The following is a 22,608-nucleotide window of genomic DNA, read 5'->3' on the forward strand; positions in this document are numbered from 1 at the left end:
GAGAGGGGAAAGATAGAGGAAGGCACTATTCCCCTCCACCCCCCACCCCACCCCCCAGCAGAGCTACACAAGGGAAGAGAAGAGGTATGACCAAAAATCCAGAGCTGGGGAGTAAAAAAGAAAGTTCCCCTTCAGTCTTTGGTTTCTGGTTTCCTCCCCTAATAGATGATTGTCCTGATCTCCCCTAGAACATTAAATGGAAAGGAAGAAGATGTATCCTTCTCCCTCTTTGACTTTAACTATTTTTATTTTATTTTATTATTTATTATTATAGATTATATTATATATTATTAATTATTATAAATAGTATTTAACTATTTATTCTTTAAAAATATAAGGAAATTAGGGTATATGGGTAGAGGGAAAAAATAGGAAATCCCTAACTACTATTTTATCCTAAATTCCTACTCAAGAATTGATGGCTCAAGTCCTCCTGGAGAGATGTAAAGTCAGGCTGTTGGATTCCTGATCTAGAGGGATATACAGTTAGTTATACAAGATGTCAGTTGAAGATCTTCTTGAGTGAATAGTCTCTTTTGTTCCTCACAGGAAAAAAAAATCTCTATCCATTAATAAAGAGATAATGGCTATGTTCTGATTCACATCAGCTAATTGAAGGACCTTAACAGGTTGAGCTCTTGAGTGATGTTCTTCTCTCCTCCTTGTCAGAAGAGGAAAGAACCAAGATTTAAACTGTCCAGCTGCTTTTCTCAGCTACAGGTTCTAGCCCATCCCCCACTGGCAAGCAGCATTCCATCATCTTCCTTCATGGTGTTTTTATAATCAAGTCTTTGCAATGAAGTCTATAATCCTCTCTTCCAGACTACTAAAAGTCATTTTTGACTTAAATTATAATATCTTTAAATCAGTGAGCACAATATTACTACAGAATTCTCATATTAGCATAAAAACCTAAATTTAATTTCCTACAGTATTAATGAGATACAATTTTATGTTCAAAAACACCATTATATTTCTTATAATTGTACACCTACACATATACAAGTGATATAGAGCTACAATTAGATGTTTTCATAACCAGAACTAGTAGACATGTCTATTCTACTCAATATGCCTGACACAAAAAAGGTACAGAATAAATGCTTACTGATCAACTGATTTATAGTAGAGATGAAATTTTTGCTCCATAACCATAACAATTATACACCATCCTTTTTAGAGCATTCTTAACCTACAGCCCATAAACTTTTTTTTAAATAGTTCTACTTGAATGTTTTATTTTTCTTTGAGTTGGGGGGGAGGGAGTTTAGAAGCAGATCTGAGGATGGAGGTATGAAACAAAAAAAAACACCACAAAATCACATTTAAAAAGTCACAGAGCCTTCCCAGGCCATGAAGTAATTTTTTAAAGTATTTTTATAATTATATTTAGATAGAATTGGTTTCCTTTGCAATTTTAAGCATTTTAAGGCATTATTCTGAGAAAGGTATCTACAGGCTTTGCCAAAAGTCCGGGACACACAAAAAAGTTAAGAACCTCTGCTTTAAGTCAAGCAATAAAATGGCTGCATTAAATTTATCAAGAGAAGATAAATAGGGGAAAGCTGGGTGGCTCAGTGGATTGAGAGCCAGGCCCAGAGATGGGAGGTCCTGGGTTCAAATCTGACCTCAGATACTTCCTAGTTGTGTGACCCTGAGCAAGTCACTTAACCCCCCATTACATAGCCCTTAACACTCCTCCTCTGCCTCAGAACCAATACCCAGTATTTATTCTAAAATGGAAGGTAAGGGTTTATTTTTTTAAAAAGAGAGAGAAGATAACTATTATATGAGTTGAAAATAAAATTCCAAATCACGTTCTATGGTTTTACCTTTTAGACTGTGTTATAAGAGAAGTATTTGGTTTGTTTCATTCATTATCTTTACTTTCTGATTAGCTCAGATGATGTATTTCTGTAATTCATGAGGACCATCATATTCTTTCAATTTAGATCTTAAAATACAAGTGTTAGCATGTCGACAATGCTTTGTGAAATTTAAATCAATAATTTCAACAGAGAAGGCTCTGAGGACCTAGAATCATGAAATAATTTTGCCTTAGCATTTAACATACTTGTCAATCTCTTTCACAAATTGTAGGTTTGGTCTACTCAAGTTGGCTATTAGAATTATATAAACATATTTTTATTAAATTGTTTTAAAAATTGATGGAAATTTTTACTTTAAATATTACTGATAAATTTTCCCTTTTAGGTTTAATTTCACTTTAAAATATTTTCCTTTTTTCCTCTTGCTTTCCTTCTCCCATCTTTTAACTCAATCTATTATGCTAAAAGCACTATCTATAGTTCAATAAAGACTTAGCATCTTTTGTTGATTTGAATGAGACTATATTCTATGAATGAGCACATGAGATACTTAAGACATCTCTCTATTCCCTAAGTAAAACTCCTTCAACAGTGCATAGATCTAAAGCAAACATCCTCGTTCCTTAGCACCATACAAAGGCTCTTCTATTTTATCAACAAGTCCATCTGGTTTCATTGCGTAAATATTCATTTTGTGGTTTGTTGGTGAACCAAACTAGCTATGTACTACTATATCTTGGCCTATAGTGTGGGATAATTTAAGTTTGGGATATATCTATGAAAAAAAGCCTCAATAAGAACTAAGCAAACAATATTATAACAGGCAAATAATGTTGGCTCAGTATTACTGAGTAAACAATATTACATTACCCTCACCCCAAGTAATTCAATTCAAGATACATTTATTAAATACTTGTTTCTGGTGGAATATTGCTCTAGGAATTGAGAAAGATACAATGATTAGTCTCTAGAGCCTCACAGAACCATGTATATGCACATATGCACATATATTTTATATAAACACACAAATACATGCACATATCTATATATACATGTAATGATAATCCAAACAGAATAAGGTAAATTCATAGAAAATATACAGATGTAAGGAGAACTATTCAGGGTAAAAGGGAAAATCATTTCTAAATGAGATCATTAGGAAAAACTTGCTATTTTAATGATATCTGTACATGAGATATTCTTTCCCTTCCAATCAAAAACTATAACAGACAGTACTCTAACAGTTTGGAAGAGCAATAAACCAACATAGCAAGGGAACTATTTATAGTCTTTTTGCCAAGAAATGGCCAGGAGCAACATCTAAATTCCCAAGACCAAGTGAATAAGTTTCACATAATTGTGTCTTTGTGTGGGGAAGGCAGTATAATCCTGACTATGAAGTCACTTCCAGAGAAAATTTTACTTGAATTTAGCAATTATACAAAAATCAATAGTTGACTTTAAAGAAATTTAATGAAATATCTAACATTTCTAGATTTAAATGCATTTCTTTGCTTTATTATTTTAATTTTTGTTGCCTACTTTCTGAGCGCTACTTTCTGAAATGTGCTTAAGGTAAAGCAACAATTCTAGCATTGGTGAGATATTCAGATACACATATTTCAGTGTTTCTTTTTTAAACCTTACTTTCCATATCAGAATTGATACTAAGTATCAGATCCAAGGCAGAAGAGAAGTAAGGGTAAGGTAATTTGGGTTTTAGTGACCTGCCCAAAGTTCCACAGCTAGGAACTATCTGAGGTCACATTTAAACCCAGAACTTCCCATCTGCAGGCCTGGTTTCTCTACTCAATGAACAAACTAGCTACTCCATACTTTAGGGTTAATGTACTTCTTTCTTATACTAAAAGAATAACAGAAAAATTCTATTAATCTTTTAAAATGCCCAATTTTGTCAGCCTAGGCATTGACTGTTTTAAAGCACATATCCTTTCAAAGTTCAAAACATTTATTAGCAATAAAGCAAAACAACAATTAAAACTAAAAGAAAAAAGAAAAGTGGTCAAATAAATTTCTATCAAATCTCAATTCCACTAAAAGTCAAATGAAAATGAGTAGAAATAATCAAAAGCATTCTCTTCCTTCTCCCCCTCAAAAAGATCCCAACAACACATTTACCTATAATTTTTATTTTTATTTATTACTAAATATTGGTTCCAAAGCAGAGGAGCAGTAAGGGCTAGGCAATTGGGTTTAAGTGACTTGCCGAAGATCACATAACTAGGAAATGTTTGAGGCCAATTTGAACCTAAGACCTCCTGTCTAGACTTGGCTCTCGATCCACTAAACTACCTACTGCCCATCCTATAAATTCTGAATCCCTAACAACAGTGTAGATTGTTTGTACCAGAACCCCCTATATATATATAATAAATCTTTAGCTAGCTTTTCCTTAATGAGCATATGAGGTAGTTTAAAGTAGTTCTTTACAATGTTCATTAACTTTTCATACACATAACAGTTAACAGCAAAACTTAATTATTTTACAATGTACAAAATATATAATATTTAAAAATGCAATGTTACTAATTTTATTTCATTTTGAAGTATTAGTAATACTCATCATCCATATATACTTTTGTCAACAAAAGACATATAAAATATAGTTACTCCTGACAGCAGCAAAGGGGGTAAAAATCTTGGGACCTCAATAAATGAAATATACTATAAAGGAACATTTAGAAGTTATTCAGAACATTGTTATTTTCATGTCACCTTAAAAATAAGTCAAATCAATACTCACAATAATTGAATAAAAATACTCTTACTAAGTAGCTATGTTAAATCTATGTAACTCACTGTAAAAAGCCAAATCTGTCTGTGACTTTGTAAACGAGGTAATCAGCATCTTCCCAAGGTTCAATTTCTGCACCTTCACGACCCTAAGAGGAGAGGAAAGAGTGAATGCTTATATAATGAGTAACTACATTTTGATAGCATATTATTTTCTAGTGTTTTATATTTTATCAAGTACTTTCTGCACAAGAGCATGGTGAAGTATATGATACCAAAAATTATGTACAATGGATATTACAGTTGAGAAGGCTCAAAAAGTCAAATGATGTGCCACTACAGGGATACAGCTAGTAACTATCAGCCTAGGTCTTTCTGACTTCATTGCCAATTGTCTTTTCGTTATACAGATATACTTACTCAAGTAACCATAAATCTACATGCTTTACGTGAACTACTACTCCTAATGACAACAGTAACAGTTGAAAATAAGAAACATAACCCACCTTATTCATTAAGAAATTATCTTTTATAAAAATCATTTTCCAAGCTAAAAAAAAAAATCTCAATTTCCATGGCTCTTGAACCAAGATACTGAGGATCAGTAAACAATTTTGCAAATCCACCTCTTGCTAAGAAGTACATTAGAAATAAGAAAATCTAGGACATCACTGAGAATCCTAAGGAAAAAAAAAACCTTCTCAAAATACAAATTTTGTTCAAATATGCAAAGTTGCAGGGTTGTTTTATAAAGATACTGCTGTATTAGACAACTCTGGAAGTTTGTGGCAAAAAATCCCATCATCCAAATTAATGTCTAAAATTAAATTTAACCTAAACTTTTAGTTTGGATTGATATTTGGTATATGGAAGTACTTGTGTTTGTTGGTATATGTCAAGTTTAGAATAACAAAAAGTTAAAATTATTCCAAAAATGTAAAGAAATTTTTAGATTTAAAGGGTCTTGAAAAACCTAAAACAGGGTTTGTTTTAGTCATGAATTAAAACTACTGTTCATAATGATAATTCACATTTATATAATGCTTTAAGATTTACAGAGTAATTTCCTTAACTCTGGGAATTATGTATTGCTCAGTTCCATCTTATAGATGATGAAAATGAGACTCAGGGAACTTAAATGACTTGCCCAAGGTCATATAGCTAGTAAGTATCAGAGCTAGAATTTAAAACCCATGCCTTCTGACCGGAAAGTTTAATGTTCTTTCTACTGTTCCACATGGTATGGTGTAAGGGCAGTGGGTTTGGAATTCAAAATATCTTAATAATTTCATCTTATTTTAATTAAGTAGTTCTGTGAATTAACTGCCTACTACATGCAAGACAACTTTAATATTGTTTCTGCAATATATTAATGAACCTGATGGGAGTATATTTTATCCATTAATCAAGATAAGAATATCTGTGCCTTAGTTAACAGTCTTCATGAACTGCCAAAAATACCAACCACTGAATATTCAACCTTTTAGTGATGAGGTTTTCTAGTCAGTGGTTGAACAAGCATCCTTTAACTATGACTACATTACAGGCACAGAGCTAACTGCTTGGGATACAAAGAAATGAAAAAATAAGATCTACACTCAAAGAATTCAAACTCTAGTGGAGGAGACAGCATGACAATAAATAAGTACATAGAAGATATATGCAGAGAAGAGTAAATCTGTGTAGGAAACATACTAGGAGCTGGTAAGATTGGGAAAGGCTTCCAATAGAAGATAAGTCTTGGAAATGAGTCTTCAGGAAAGTTAAGAGGCAGAGGTGAGAGTCAAGTAGTACATAGCTAGCTAGGCTGGTCCTCTAATATCACTCAGATACAGTCTGTATCTTGGTACTCTTTTTAAAATCCATTCTATTTTGCAGGACCTGACAAAACCTGTAATCCACTCTTAAATCACTTTTCTAACATTGTACTGGAGGAGACAACATGAAAATAACAAGATATATAGTATTACTGTAATGCCATACAATCAGTTTTAATGGAACTACTCTTCTTAACTGTGAAAAAATGTATTCCTAATCTTTGGTGGCCTAAATTTGTTCTTTTATAGTTCTGGAATATGTAGAGTGTTAGAAAGTCCAGCGTTAATATGGATTCTTATAAATATCACTCATGATGTTAAATTATTTCAGTCATACTGGACTCTCTGTGACCCAATTTGGGACTTTCCTAAAAAAGATATTTGAATGGTTTGGCATTTTCTTCTCCAGGTCATTTAATTAATGAGGAAACTGGACAAACAGGGTTAAGTGATTTGCCCAGGGTCACACAACTATTGTCTGAGATGAGATTTTTAATTTAGGAAAATGAGTCTTATTGACTTCAAGCCTGGTATGCTATCCACTTTAAAAAAACAAACAACCGACTACTAAATTACATACACATATATGTTTGTGTATATATACAAATATAATTTAGGAGTTACTTTTATCTATATCTATATCTACATCTATATATATGAGAAATCTTATTTTCTCTCAAAACAATAATGCCAGCAGCATAAGAATTTATAATCTGCTTATCACTTAAAAACCATTTTTATTAATAAATATTATCAACAAAAATAGCAGAGCTTTCTCTTCTCCCTCCTCCTCAGCTCACATCTCCCAGATACTTTTTTCAACCACCTCTTCACTCATCTTTCTTTTTATCACTCTCTAAAAACTTGACTTCTAACTTCATCATTCAACAGAAATTTCTCTCTCCAAAGTTATTTAATTGCCAAATCTAATAATACTATTTAAATCTTTAACCTTCTTGAAAGCCTTTGACACTGTCAAAACCCTTAACACTGTTGACCACCAACTTTTCCCTGATAACTTTCTTTTCTCTAGGTTTTCATGATAATACTCTATCTTGGTTCTCCTCCAACCTATCTGACTACTTCTACTTGGTCTCCTTTGCAGGATCTTCATGGCAGTCATGCCTTTGCATATTCCACAGGAGAACTCTTTAATTTTCCTTCTATTCTATTTCATATGGAAATCTTCCATTTTGTTGAATGCCCATGCTTTATATAGTCAGTTTTGGTCAGTAGATGATCTTTGGTTGAAGATCCAATTCTCTTGCTTTCCTGAATATCATATTCCAAGCCTTGCGGTCCTTTAGTGTGGAAGCTGCCAGATCTTGTGTAATCTTGATTGGTGCTCCTTGATATCTGAATTGTCTCTTTTTGGCTTCTTGTAAAATTTTCTCCTTAGCTTGGAAGCTCTTGAATTTGGCAATTACATTCCTGAGAGTTGTCTTTTCAGGATTTAGTGCAGAGGGTGTTCTATGAACTCTTTCAATGTCTATTTTTCCCCCTTATTCAAGAATGTCAGGGCAGTTTTCTTAAATAATTTCTTGTAGATGTCAATATTTCTGTTTATTTCTGGCTTTTCAGGTAGACCAATGATTCTCAAATTGTTTCTTTGTGGTCTGTTTTCCTGATCTGTCATTTTGTCAGTGAGATATTTTATGTTTTCTTCTATTTTGTCAGTCTTTTGATTTGCTTTATTAATTCTTGCTGTTTTTGCAAGATCATTGGCTTCCAATTGCCTAATTTTTGTCTTTAAGGACTGGTTTTCCACTATAACCTTTGGTTTTCCTTTTCGGTTTAGTCTATCCTGCTTTTTGTGGCTTCCAGCTGTTTTTCCAATTGGGAGTTCTTATCCTTTAAACTGTTATTTTCTTTTTGGACTATTTCCCACTTTTCTTGCCAGAAGGCTCCCATCTTTTTGATAAGCTCCAATTTAAATTCTTCAAGAGCTTCTGGTCAATTTCCATTTTGGGGGGAAGTTGTGATGCATTTATTTGTATTCCATCTTCTGCTATTTCCTCTGTAGTCTGGATTTTTCCTCTGTAAAAATTATCCAGGGTCAACACCTTCTTGTTGTTGTTTTTCTTGGTGTTGGGAAGTTGTTCCTGGGCACTGTTTGCCATCACTATGGTGGTTTTTCCTTCCTTTCCAGTCAGAAATCTGAGAGAGGAGGGCAGGCTTTCTATGTATGGAGCTAAGGAGCTGGGTTTTTGCCTGAGGCCAACTCTTCAGTCTCTGCAGCTTCTACTGTTTGCTGCCCTTCTCTGTGCTATCTTCCCATGGGTGTCCAAAGCCTGAACTCTTCAGCCTGCTGGAGTTTCAGGTCTAGCTTCTCTCAGAAGTCGGTATTTGGTGGTCTTAGTCAGCTGCAAAGGACCTAGAGGTGCCTCTCACTCACCAATTCTAGCGTGCACTGGCTCTGACTCTGGCTCCATAAGCGGGGTGCAGGAGGGTAGATCAGCTTGCGTTTTGGTGGAAGCTTTTTCACCCCCCTATAGTATGGAAATGACCAAATCCCATGTACCTTCAATGCTGCGCCTTACTGTAGAGTCCCTTCTTTCATATGAATTAGGTTTTTTGGGCCTTTTCAGGTAGTCTATATCGGTAGGTGGTGAGGAAAGGAAGAGTCCTGCATCTAGCCTGCTACCATGTTTACCCGGAAATCTCCTAAGATCTATTCTATTTCATTTGGGGATTTCACCAACTTTTCATGAATTCAATGATCATTTCTGTGTTAATAATTTTCAGATTTAGTTATCCAGTAGTATCTCTCTGTAAGCCTCCTATTTCTTATCTCCAAATACCTACTGGACATCTCAAACTGAATATCTTAGAGCTGTGTTGGTGAAGGCGTGTCACATGCACTTTAGTAGCATGGAGGGGACTGCTTCGTTCTCCCTCTCCACAGTGTCCAATGACATTTTTTGCATGTCCAGCCACCCAATGCAAGTACTTCCTTCCTCCACTGTCTGAAGTAATGCAGGGAACTCACAGGCAGCTTGAAGTTGCCATTTGGGCATGCACTTTCAAAAAGGTTCACCAAAACTGTCCCTAGAGGAATCTTAAGAGTCAACATATCTTTCCTCCTCAATCCTCCCTTCTTCTAAACTTCCCTATTACTTGTGAGGGGTACCATCATCCTCTCTGTCACTCAGGCTCACAATCTAAATATCATCCACAACTCTCTCTTACCTTGTGTATCCAATCTGTTACTAGACTTGTGAATTTCACTTTAATAACTATTCTCATATGTGCTCCCTTCTCTTCTCAGACACTGACACCACCCTAAAATAGGCTTTCATCACCATGCACAGAGTATAGAAATAAATTTCTGGTTATTCTGTCTGTTATAACTCTCTCTCAACTTCAGTTTACCTTCTATATAGCTGTAAAAGCAGAGGTCTCTGTCATGTACCTATTCAATAAATTCCAATGCCAACTTATCACTGATCAAATACAAAATCTTATTTAATATTAAAAGATCTTTCTGCCCTAGTCCCTTCCTTTCCAAGCTTCTTACTCTATCTTCCTCATTGACATTTAGTTTCCTTTCCTTTCTCTTTAAATAACCTTTACCTACAGTGTATTGGTTCTAAAGTAGAAGAGTGGCAAAGGCAAATGGGAGTTAAAATTACTTGCCCACGGTCACACAGCTAGGAAGTGTCTGAGGCCAAATTTGAACCCAGGACCTCTGTCTTTAGGCCTGGCTCTCAATCCAATGAACCACCTAGTTGCCCCTACCATTTACTTTTCAACCACTGACAATGCTCTCTTTGCTGTTACACAAATAAAACCTATAACCTTCATTAACCAGTCATTTTTCTCTGACTGCCCTTCATAACTACTATGCTTTCCCTCATTTCTTCCTCCTTCAAGATCCAAAATTTAAATTTCTCCATAAAGTTTTCCCCAATTTCCTTTAATTCTAGTGCCTTCTCCCTTGATTATCTTCAACTTATCCTCTATATAATTTGTTTGTATGGTGGCTCTCCCATTAGACAGTATATACTCTTTTGAGAGCAAGGATTATACCTTTCTTTGTAGCCGTAGTACTTAACATAGTGCCTAGCAAAAAAATAAATAGGAAGGAAGAAAGGAAGAAAGGAAGAAAGGAAGGAAGGAAGGAAGGAAGGAAGGAAGGAAGGAAGGAAGGAAGGAAGGAAGGAAGGAAGGAAGGAAGGAAGGAAGGAAGGAAGGAAGGAAGGAAGGAAGGAAGGAAGGAAGGAAGGAAGGAAGGAAGGAAGGAAGGAAGGAAGAAAGAAAGAAAGAAAGAAAGAAAGAAAGAAAGAAAGAAAGAAAGAAAGAAAGAAAGAAAGAAAGAACATTTAATAAATGCTTACTGATGGACAAAATGTAAGGAGTGTTTTAAAATTTGTAATGTGTTTTATATTATCTTATGATTTTAAAAGACTTACTTTTCTGTTAGAATCTCTACTCCTCAAAGACAGGGTCTATTTCATTTTTGACTCTGAGCTCTTAACACATCCTTAGTGTTTGACATATGCTAACTTGCTGAGACTCTGATTAAGGCCAACTGTTGTTCATTCTTCATTTTTGCAGAGGTCCAATGACATCACAGGGTGATGTTCTGACTTGTGAGTGAATTGGATTTAAGTTGAGGCAGAGTTCCACAAAGTCATCAGCCTCACTTTCTCTTCCAAAGTAAATGAAGTCCAGTGGCAAGAGAAAAGTCAGGACAATGGCAATAGCCTTGTCTCTTTAATGTCTAATCAACAACTAAGTCCTCCACAGCACCTGATTCAGCAACTTCATGGCTGCTGAAACAAATTGTTCTCATTTGCCTATTCCACCAGAGGAAGTCTTCACATGCCTAGGACAAGCACTCTCCTAATTCAACATGAATTTGAGGCATGTCCTCCTTGAACATCTATTTGCTACCACCCCACTCACAGGAATCGGCTAATAAAGGAGGCAAGGGTAAGAAGAAGAATATTATACTCCTAAATTTAAACATTAAATTAGGAGTGATAAAATATTGTTTTAAAAATGTGAACTGGCTATAAATATTGGACTTTATTTGAGAATTCTTCTCCAATATATTTACATGTCATCTTTAATAGCACTAAACCCTAGAAAATAAAGTAAAACCTGTTTCAAAAGCATTATGGGTGAAAATTATATGATAAATAAATGTTGGAATGGAATACACAGAATGGTTATTAGTTTTATAAATAAGGCATCTTCATAATAGGAAGGCAATGCAAATATGGGGATTTGTGTAAGGAGACACAGAGGATTTATAAGATTTAAAGCTGGAAGTAGCTCTAACAATCATCTACTCTACCCTCATTTTAACAGATGAAGAAAATGAGCCACAGAAGGGGTAAGCAATTTGCCTGATGCCACACAGGTGTTGAGTAGTGTATCTTAGAGGAAGACAATAGATCCTTTGACTTAAAATCCAGGGCTTTTCCTATTATAGCACAGTGTCATAATTAAGACAGTCACCTTTCAAAGGAGATGCTGAATTCTTTCCCTAGGGAGCTCAAAGAAGAAAATTTAAGTGATGAGACATACTCTAACTTAATAGTTGCGGCTTAATTTTTTGTTTTTAGCACTGTAATTAATCTCTACTACCACTGTCCTGTGAAGATTGGATTTAGCTATCTCCTGATTTGTAACAATGAAGATGCTTATTCTAACAAAATCAGGGATGTCTTGGGAACTTTACATTACTCCACCCTACTTTGTCTAACAAAATCGGGAATGTCTGTAACCATGCTTGAGGATTGAGTTTTAAGAGGGTGGCCTTTGATAGAGAAATTGACAAATCAGAAACAGCTGACAGACCCCTGGGCTGTCCTAAGTCAAGCTTAGGCTATCATTGGTGCAGAGGAGACACAGGAAAGTGAGATAGAATCATCTAGGTTTTTCGTGGGGTTTCCTCTCGTCAGTCTCTTTTCCCGGAGAGGTGGCTCTGGCTGGCAGCTTACTAAGCGTTCTGACATTTTGGTGTGGTGGCAGCTACTTGTCTAGGTTTTGGCAGTGAGTTTTCCCTTGAGCTAATTCAGGTTCAGGCATCTTGGCTGAGCCCTCTTGGAGTTCAGGCTGATTCCTTCTTCCTTTACTCTCCGAATATCTTCCTAGAGCCTCTAATCTTCCCCCCACCCCTGGCAGAAGCCAGGTGGGAGAAATCCTACACTCTTTCCTTCTCCCTTCTTCTTACTTTCTTTCCACTATATTAATTAAATCACCATAAATATCAAGCTGACTTGGGTATTTTTTTTTTACTTGGGATATCCCATGGTGACCATTAATTAATATAGTTTAGGTCACAACGCTAAAATTATCCTTTACAGTCCTGAGAGTTGTTTACTACCAAGGCAAACAAATGCTCTCTGCCTTCTATATTCCTGAAGCACCAAGCAATCTACAACCAATATTCTCCTCTTAATATTATAAAGTTATTTAAAGTCTTAGTAATTCTCCAAAATGAGAAGGTACACAACTCTATCATTAGGCATAAGCTCCCTGTAAATATCAATAGTTTCATTTTTTCTATTTGTATCTTCATTAATAACCTTACCCTGTACCTGGCTTTAAAAAATGCTTGCTGATTTGACTACCTGGAAGAGTTAAATTCCTCAACAGCTTTCCAAGAGCAACTAAAACACAAGTTTGAACCAAAGAGAATTACAAAGAGAAATGCAAAAAACAAGAAAGTCACCATGAATTTTAGTGCATGCATATAATGGTTATTAGCAAGAAGATAAAACATTAGTGAAATGTATACATTAGTGAATTATACATTATTGTGTATACATATTCATTTAAAGTGTATATGTGTATGATGTATGTTATAAGTATAGATAATACACAGTATATGAAATTGAATAGACTGCATAAATCATTGTCTATATAATCATGTATAGGTAAAAAAAAAAAACAAAAAAACCTGACTTTAAAAGAAGCAAAATCTTGCACTTAAGTTTGTTTTCAAATATCTGAAACAAAAAATGGATACAGCACAATGTATGAAAGGCAGTCACAGCATAGACAATAAAAGGCTGGTTCTGAGTCCAGAAGACCTAAATTCAAGTCTTGCCCCTAGTACTATCATGTTGCCCTGAGTAAATTCACTTTAGCTTTCAATGTCTCCAAATAGGTCTCAGAGACTAAGCTGGAAAGCAAATGTCAATCCACATTGGTGAAGAAAGTTTTTATAATTAGTGTCTTGTACTAATGATTTATAGAAACCATAAGAAAAAAAGAGATAATCTCAATGTTTTTCTGAAAGAAACTGTCCTTATAATTTAAGTGCTCTAGGCCAGGGATGGCAAACCTTTTAGAGATGGAGTGCCAGGCTCCATCCCCACCACTTAGCCTGAATGCCATGTCCATCCCCCACAGAGACTGTGTGCCACACCCCCTCCCTTTGCTGGTAACATCCCACCCTTCCTTTCCCCTGCAGGGGGGAGGAAGAAAGCTCTCCCATTGGGCTGCTGGACAAAGAAGCAGGTAAAGTGAAGAATGTCCTCAGTGAGTGTAGAGCCGGAGCACTCTGCTGCCTGTGAGCCACTGGCCTCTGGGGGTGGACAGGAGGGAGGAAGGTGGCCGAGTGCCCGCAGAGAGTACTCTATGTGCCATTTTTGGCACTCATGCCATAGGTTTGCCATTACTGCTCTAGGCCAAAATAGTTCTATTTTTAACATTTTGATAAAATTAAACACAAAAAAAGCAAATACAAATACTTACTCTGTCATATTTGGCAACTATTTCTGCTCGTTCTTGGGCAAGTTTGAGCGCTGCATCCTGCTCTGAATCTGTAAGTTGAAATGTTATAATGATAAGAAAAATAAACATTCCCTTGAAGAATTAGCAATAATAATTTAAAGATAACAAAGAAAATACTATAACCTAAATAGCAAAACAGAATATCAGGAATATAAGTTACAACAAATGCTAACCAGTATAAAACAGTTTAGGGTTAGAATCAGTGCCATGGAAATAAAATACAATTTTTTGTTTCCACATTACTTATTATAAGGCATTCACAAGAAGGAAAAAAAAGAGAAACACAGTAAATAATACTCAGAAGTATAAATGAGAAGTCCAGTTTCACTGCGTTATATATATATAAATGCATATATAAACACATAAACACTCCACATGGGTGTATATGTATGTACATGTAACACACATGTATGTATATAAATATATATGCATTAAGGAGTTTAAAAATTGAAATCAAATTCAACTTTGCTTTTATTTGGGAATCTAATTTGGGAAGATGAGAACAAAATCCAAAATTATCTTGACCTCCAACAAGGGATAAGTGACCACCTCTGGGGCCAGTCTACTTCATTCTTAATCAGCTCTATTTTTAAGGACATTTTTTTTCTATCAAGCCTAAATTTTTCTCTTTTCAGCTTCTGCTCATTGACCCTCACTGTGCCCTTTGTAGCCAACCATACAAAAGCAAATCTCTCTTCCAAAGGATAGCTCTACAAAAGACAATTATCAAATCTCTCAAGTTTTCTCTGGGTACATTCCAGCTCCTTCAAACAATTTTGATTTCATTGACTCAAAGTCTTTCATCATCCTAGTTGGCTTCTTTTGTATGCTCTCTAATTTATTAACTTCCTTCCTAAGCAGTGGGCACTTTTATATTCCAGCTGTGATATGGCCAGAACCTTTCAAATAAAATAGAATAAAACACAAGATAAAGAGTTCAAGACCCTGTGAAGGTATCTGTGTGTACACAGAGACACACATACAAACTGTATTTACAAACACATATACACACTATGTTGACATAAGATTTTAAAAGATTACTTGATATAGGTAATAGCAAAAAAAATATAAAGGTACATCAATAATCTCAACACAAGTATAATATGAATTTTAAAAATATAGAGCTCACATAGAAACCAAAAACAAACAACGTAACAATGGGCAAATAACATAAGCTGAGAATTACATTCATGATAAAATATTAAATTTCCAGTTTTGATTCACTTAATTCTTTTTTGGGAGGTGAGATGAGAACATCAATTTATTGATTAGGCTAGCATTTAACCAATAAATTAAAAGGTCAGTGATCCTGTCAATGATCAAAGACCACTTTGCTCACTTCTAATGAATGAATAAATTAACAATTATTGAGCTCTATCTGTCAACTATGTAGAGAACTTACAGGACTAGAAAAACAACAAAACTGACCAATGAAAAATTGTGTTTTTTAAATAATTGGGGCCTGGCCTGCTCATCCAAGAAAGGGGGATAATAAATATAGGAGTTTTTTATGAAGAATGTATTGAACAGAACAAAAGGCAACATGGCATAAGCAGAAAGTATGTTCCTCTTTTAATCAGGAAGTCTTAGTGTCTAAATTCCCTCCTGATGTTTACTATCTTCATAACATTGGGCTGAAACCCTGAACCTCTCCTAGTTTCCATTCCTTCATTTGTACAATAAGAACAAAGATACTTTTAGAAACTATCTCCTTCAGTTGGTTATTAGGCATAAATGAGATAAAACCTTTAAAAATGTTATATAACTAGTTATTCTATCCCCACCCCAGCCAATAGATTTAATGGCTTAATTTTTGTCTTTGTATTCCTAGTGCCAATAATTATACCTAAGACAGTGAAAAAGTATTTAATAAATACTTCAACTTAATCACAGAGTATATAATCTGAAGTTGTACTATATACTAATGACTAAAATATCTATTCCCTTTAACCTAAAAAACCTAGTACTAGGCATATACTCCAAAGGATTTTAAAAATAGATCCTGTAAACATTAAACACTTATAGAAAGACTTTTAGGTACCAAAGAACTAGGAAATAGGTAGATGCCCATAGACTGAAAAAAGTATAAATAAAATTTGGTACATGAATACAATGGAATAACACTACATTATAAGAAACAAACATAACTAATTCAGAGAAACAGGAAGAGAATAAACTGATAAAAATTACTTAAACAGTAAGCAGAACAACAAAAAATCACAACAATGTAAACCAAAAATAATTTTTGTAGAAACAGAGTTTAGAAAATGTAGCTTTCACCATTTTGGAAAGGTGGAGGGGCTATGGGTTTGGAATCCTATGTCTATCAGACATAATTCCTTTATTATTTGGTTTTTACTGAAATGCTTATTTCCTTTATAATTTTTGGACAAATTATGCCTTACTATAGAAAAGCAGAAATATATTCAGAAATGAGTGATATAAAAATACATAGGAACTTCTGGATCACATGAAAAACAGGATGAAGGATTAGACATTTTATTTGATCCCCACAACTTATCAATAAATAATAAATAAATTTTCCAATAAAATTTAGGAAAGTTAAAGCAATTTTAGCTATCTCCTTTTAGAATCCAAAAGAAACTTGGGGAAAAAAATCCTCACTCTCTGACCAAGCTCACTCAGAATCCCATCTCCTTAACTCAAGGTTGAACAACATCCAGGGCATGTTGTCATTGACGAAAAAGGAAGTTACTGAGCTGTTACAGAGACATAAAATTCAAGAAAACCTATTGCCCAGAATCCAGGCAGGAAATCCAATAACACATTATTTTAGAAGAAAACAAGGGCAGGTAGTGAAGATCATAAGACCCAGTGAGATTACAGGAGTCCTGGCTAGAGTAGTAACTGGCTGTTTATTCCCTGAGGATATTCCTAGAGATCCTAGAGATCCAGAGCCAGACTCTGACTTTTGTCTCTGGGTACAAGGCAGATTCACCTGGGAAGAGAGCTACCTTCTGTACCACTATTTGTGGGCTGCTAAGTGTGCTGCCTAACCCATCAAAGGAAGCATGAGTTTTCCCCCTTGTTCAACGGAAGTGAAACTGGAGACAAAGAAATGGCATAGGATTTTTTTTGGAGAGAGAGATGAGAGCATAATGGTTCACAAAATACAATTAATGCTATGGCTCTTGTAGTTTAGTCTCTAAACCACCATTTTGGAAAGCTGCCAAATAATCTGGCTAATTGCAGGTCTGATCATGCTATTTTTCCTTCCTAAAACCAGCAGTGGCTCTCTCTCTCTCATCTTTGAATCTTAGAATCAATACTGTGCATTGGTTCTAAGGCAGAAGAGTGGTAAGGGGCAGGCAATGGAAATTAAGTGACTTGCTCAAGGTCACACAGCTTGGGAGTGCCTGAAACCAGATTTGAACCCAAGAATTCTGTCTCCAGGACTGGCTCTCAATTCACTGAATCACCTAGCTGCCTGCAGAGGTGGCTCTATGTTGTCTTTAGGATAAATAACAAACAATTCATCTGTGACTTTTCATACCATTTCCCTTCATGCACTGATTCTATGTGGAACATAGAATCTGCCTCATAGCTGAAACCCCATCCTTAATTTCTGCCCACTGAAATTATTCTCAACAATTCTTAGCTTCAGGGGACCATTTCTTCCAAGACGCCTTATCCTTGGTGAAGGAGGTTTGGTGGAAATGGGAATGAAGGAGTTTGAACCCCACTCGGCCTTTCATTTCATTATTTGTTAAATGGTAGTACCTACCTCAAGGTTTTTATCAGAATGAAATGGGCGTAAGCTTTGCAAACCTAAAAGCACTATAGGAATATTAATTAGTTATTTCTCTAAAAAAAAAAACAATCTCACCTTTATTTTCCAGTGTTTTTGATTTATTTTACTTTCATCACATTCTAACTTGTATTGCATTTATTTATGCATTAGACTGTAAGTTACTGGAGGATAGGAAATATCATTTTTTCTCTTTTATCCCTAAGTGCCTAATACAATACCTCATCCATGAAAGGCACTTAATAAACAATTTAATTTAAACATACATACATATACACACACACAAACACACAGGCACTAGCAGACTCAAGAATCTGACATAAAAGTCAGAACTTGTAACAAGACCCAACCCCTCATCAGAGTCCCTGCTCCTCCTTTCTTCCTCCTGGCTAGGAAGTTTGCTTCTACAGTGAGGAATGGCCATCATGGCAGGAAACAGATCTTCAGGACCAAAACTTGCTGGAGCAGTTACTGCTGCAAAGCTCTGAACTGCCAGTGCCAGAGGTACAGGCTCTTTTGGTGCTTTTGGAGGTCAGCCTTGTAGTACCAGCATTGACAGTGTCAGGGCAGACAATCAATCCAATAGAACTAGCACAACTCCATACCACTAGCACACCATCACTCTGAACTGCTGGTTTCAGGCAAGACAACTGAGAAACAGAGAAAGTAGGAGAGAACATGAGGATAGGTCATTCATTGTTGGGGAAGAAGGGGAGTGGGGGGGGGAGGTATTCTGTACAATTCTCCAAAAAGTCTAAGAGAAAAAACACAGTATCCAGCTGGGGCTAATTCTGATTATCCATAAGTCTGATGTCTTTTAAATAGGATAGTAAAAGAAAATAAATATGAACCTTTTACAAAAGCTGACTGTGTGCTAGAGCACAGAGATACTACAAACAAGTGTAAAAGTGCATAAATAGCAAATACAATCTTTACAAACAACAACCCAGAGAAAATAATCATTAGTTCAGGGATGACATATGAAAAAAGACAACAATGAAATCCTAAATAATAAGAGTCAAAAAATAATGATCATAACAATAACTATAAAATAAAATGACAATAAAATTTCAGGGATACAGCAAAAACAATCCTTAGGAAAAATCATATCCTTTATGTAGTCCTAATACCTAAGCCAGGGAAGCATAAAACATGGAAAGGAAACTATAGACCAATTTTAATTAATGAATATTACCTCAAAAATTTAAGGAAAAAAATCCTGTCATAAGACTACAGCAATTTATTTAGAAAATTATTCATTATGACCAAGGGGAATCTATATCAAAGATTCAAGGAAAGTTCATCATTAGGTAAACAATATAATCATATTAAAAACAAAAACATCCAAATCCAACATATGCAGGAAAAGTCTTTGACATAGTACAACACTTTCATGCTAAAAACTATACAAAGCAGAGGCAAAGAGAGACTTCTTTTAATATCACAAAAACCTATCTATCTAAAAATGAAAGCAACTATTATATGCAGTGGGAATATACTAGAACCATTCCCTTCCCAAAAGTCTTTGATACCCAGAAAAAAGACAGAGTAACACACACATACAGTGAGATGTCAGTATCCAAATGTTTGGAACCTTCACTGTAAATGCAATCTTACAGAATACTAATAACTTTCTTTAAGGTACAAAAGTATTGTTTCCATGCCCATTAAATTAAATATATAAGCATAGCAAATATAACACAGCAATTATATTTTAATGGAGAAAAATCTTGCATTTGCTATTTACATGGAATAGATCGGTAACCCTTCCCAATGTGCACACAGATATGGCAGTGACTATTTTCAACAAACTTTATTGGGCTAGTGGCTTGGCCTATAAATTAACACAGGCCATTAGAGGTAAAGTCAGAAATAAAAATCCAAATAAAAACAGAATTTAAAAAATTCTTTATTCTCAGTTGTAGCTCTGTTTTAGGGAAAATAATGGGGAATAACAGTTTTGAAACTGATTGATCGGGCTTCTTTTTGACTCAATTTGAATAATTTTGTATCTACCACTGAAGCAGATTTTTTTTTAAATGGCAAAAAGTGTAGTTCAATATAGCCATAATAGAAAGAAAAAAAGGGGATGGGGGAGAATAGAAAGTTGGAGACAGGTTCTACTCACTCTTCAAACAAACAACTAGCTTTATGTATACTTAGTTATAGTAGGCAATCATTCAATCTTAGAGCTTTATCCTAAGATCTTCCAGATCTAAAATTAGAATACATCAGATCACTTTGTTAAATTCTATACTCAATACAGGATTTTAGAACTAAAAGCAGCTTTGGTATTTGTATAATCTTCATAGATCATCAGCTCCATAGCTGCAATCTTAAGGAACTGAGTTGATTTTTCTTTTTTAATATACCACACCAAGAGTATAATTTGAATTTTTTTTTAACAAATCTACTAGTGTGGTTTAAAGGCAAAGGTTACATCAAAATTTTCTTCAATAGCATTCCTGTATCTGTGGTATTAAACAAACTAAAGTTTGTGTGTGGGGGAATTATTAGTATATTTGATTCTGGTTTAAAATGTAACTTTTCCCCACTAATATTCTTTTTTCAAAAAGTATAAAACCAAGATTTTTGAAAAATCACATGACTGAAATAGAGGAGTGAGAAAGGGCAAATGAAAGATAATTCCAATTTCAATTATAATCTGCTACTAGCAATACTTTTGCTTCAAAAAAAAAAGTGTGAAAGAGTGATCAGATCAATTTTTTCCAGTTTCAGATCTTCAGTAAATTCACTATCAATGAAAAAAAATATTGGCATGTCTACTTCTTGAAGATTAAGTCTTTATTCCTCTGAAGATAAGTATTTTGTTAAAATACTGTCCAGCTTCAAATAGTACAACTATATAGAGTTGTATATAGCATATCTAATATGCATGTTATCTATTCATACAACTATATAGAATTTCCAATGACTAGTGTGTCCGTTGGATTCTTCGCTTTACTCAATGCCAGTAAAATCTCTCCTAATACCACATACTCAGAAATATTTGTTGAGGCATGAAATTCTAGTGCTGATTTGCATCTGCGCTGAAGGTGTCTCTAATGATTCACTCCTAACCCGGATCAATAGTCTCTATGGGGTCTGAAGCACCACCAGCTCCCAGTTACCTACCGAGTTCAGTGGTAGGGAGTTCTGCGGTCGGGCAGTAGAGGCGGTAGAGAGACAGCCCTGCGTAGGCGGCCCCAATTAGGGCTAATGGCATAATGCAGTTCTCTCAGCCACTAGGTCTTGTTCTTGAGCTCTTATGCTTCCCTGGCTGTGGCTGCTATGGGGAGGCCTCAGTTGGTCCCTGACTCCAGGCCTCCGCTAAGACGCCCTCACCACCCGCAGGTCCCATGATGCCCCAAGCTGACCGCTGAAATACCATGGCAACCAGAGCAAGGCCGAACTTTTCCCAATAAATACCAGAGAGAAGCAAGTTTCTCCACTCTCATCGCTGTTATTTGATATAGTTCTGGAAATGTTTAGCAGTTAGAATGAGAAAAAAAATTAAATTCATAAAGATGGAGATAGAGACAGAAAGAGAATGAATGAACTACCCTATTTGCTAATTATAAAAATCCTAGGCATCAGCAAAAATACTTATTTGACACAATAGATTCAATAAAGCTGCAGGCTACAAAATAAACCCTCAAAAAATCAACAGTCTTTATATATATGTATATAAAACAAAACCTAAGAAGCAATAATTTTTTAAAAATGCATAAAATATCTAGGGAACAAAAAAAAAGCTTATAGAAATCCATGTCTAGGCCATGCCAATATTATAAAAGGAGCAATTCTACCAAAATTAATTTACACTTTTAATTCTATACCAGTAAATTATGAGGGGAAATTTATAGAATTTGGTAAAATAATAACAAAATTCATCTGGGAAAAATCTAGAATATCAAGGGCTGATGAAAACAAGCAGGGACAAAGAAGAAAACACACTTCCAGAATTCAAACTATCATAAAATAGCAGGCATCAGAACCATCTGGCTTTGATTTAAAAATAGAGACTAGACAATGTAAAATTTAAAAAAATCCAGAGTTTGATAAAGTGGAAAATGTAAATGACCTAGGAAAAAAATTCCTTATTTCATTAAAAAAACTGCTTGGAAAATGGAAAAGCAGTTTGGAAGAAGCTTAAGACCAATACTTTATACCACATTCTACAATATATCCTAAAAAAGTTAAAAATCACTAAAAAAAGTTATAAGAAAAACTGATCATATACATCTCACAGCAACAGATAGATGTGTTCTTAATTAAAAGAAATAAGAGGTAATTATAAAAGCTAAAATACATAACTTTGCTTACTTAAAATTGAAAATTTTATGCAATGACAAAATTAATGCACCGAGGATAAGGAAGAAAGTGGTGGATTGAGAAAAAGTATCATATCTGTCTTCTTAAAGCCCCACTAAAAATGAATTATCTCCATTTCTGTCAGCACAGCAGGTATGAGGGAATAACAGTTTTTAAATTGCATTTTCCTGATTATTACTGACTCTATATTTTAAGATGATTATTGTTTTTCCTCTCTTCTGAAAAGTATTCATATTTTTTGACCAGGTGTCTACTGGCAGGGGGGAAGGGTAGTTTAATTATAACAAATAATTTCATAAAGTCTTTCATGCTATTTTTGGTGACAATATGGAGAAATTTCTTCTATATGATA

General features: G+C 34.9%; 1 protein-coding gene across 5 annotated transcripts in view; it reads right to left on the reverse strand.

The window, feature by feature from the left end:
* USP6NL (USP6 N-terminal like) overlaps nt 1-22,608 on the reverse strand; it is a 188,410-nt gene that overhangs the window by 79,267 nt on the left and 86,535 nt on the right. For 4 of the 5 annotated variants that reach the window (XM_007503947.3, XM_056799438.1, XM_016425389.2 and 1 more), the window contains 2 exons: nt 14,114-14,181; nt 4,650-4,732 (listed from right to left, as the gene is read on the reverse strand). In XM_007503947.3, coding sequence (XP_007504009.1) covers nt 4,650-4,732; nt 14,114-14,181 — 151 coding nt within the window. Of the gene's footprint in view, nt 1-4,649; nt 4,733-14,113; nt 14,182-21,056; nt 21,391-22,608 lie in introns of those variants that run through there. The other variant, XM_007503946.3, reaches the window with a different exon arrangement.

Source organism: Monodelphis domestica, chromosome 5 (assembly GCF_027887165.1).
Source record: "Monodelphis domestica isolate mMonDom1 chromosome 5, mMonDom1.pri, whole genome shotgun sequence".
Classification (NCBI taxonomy): Eukaryota; Metazoa; Chordata; class Mammalia; order Didelphimorphia; family Didelphidae; genus Monodelphis; species Monodelphis domestica.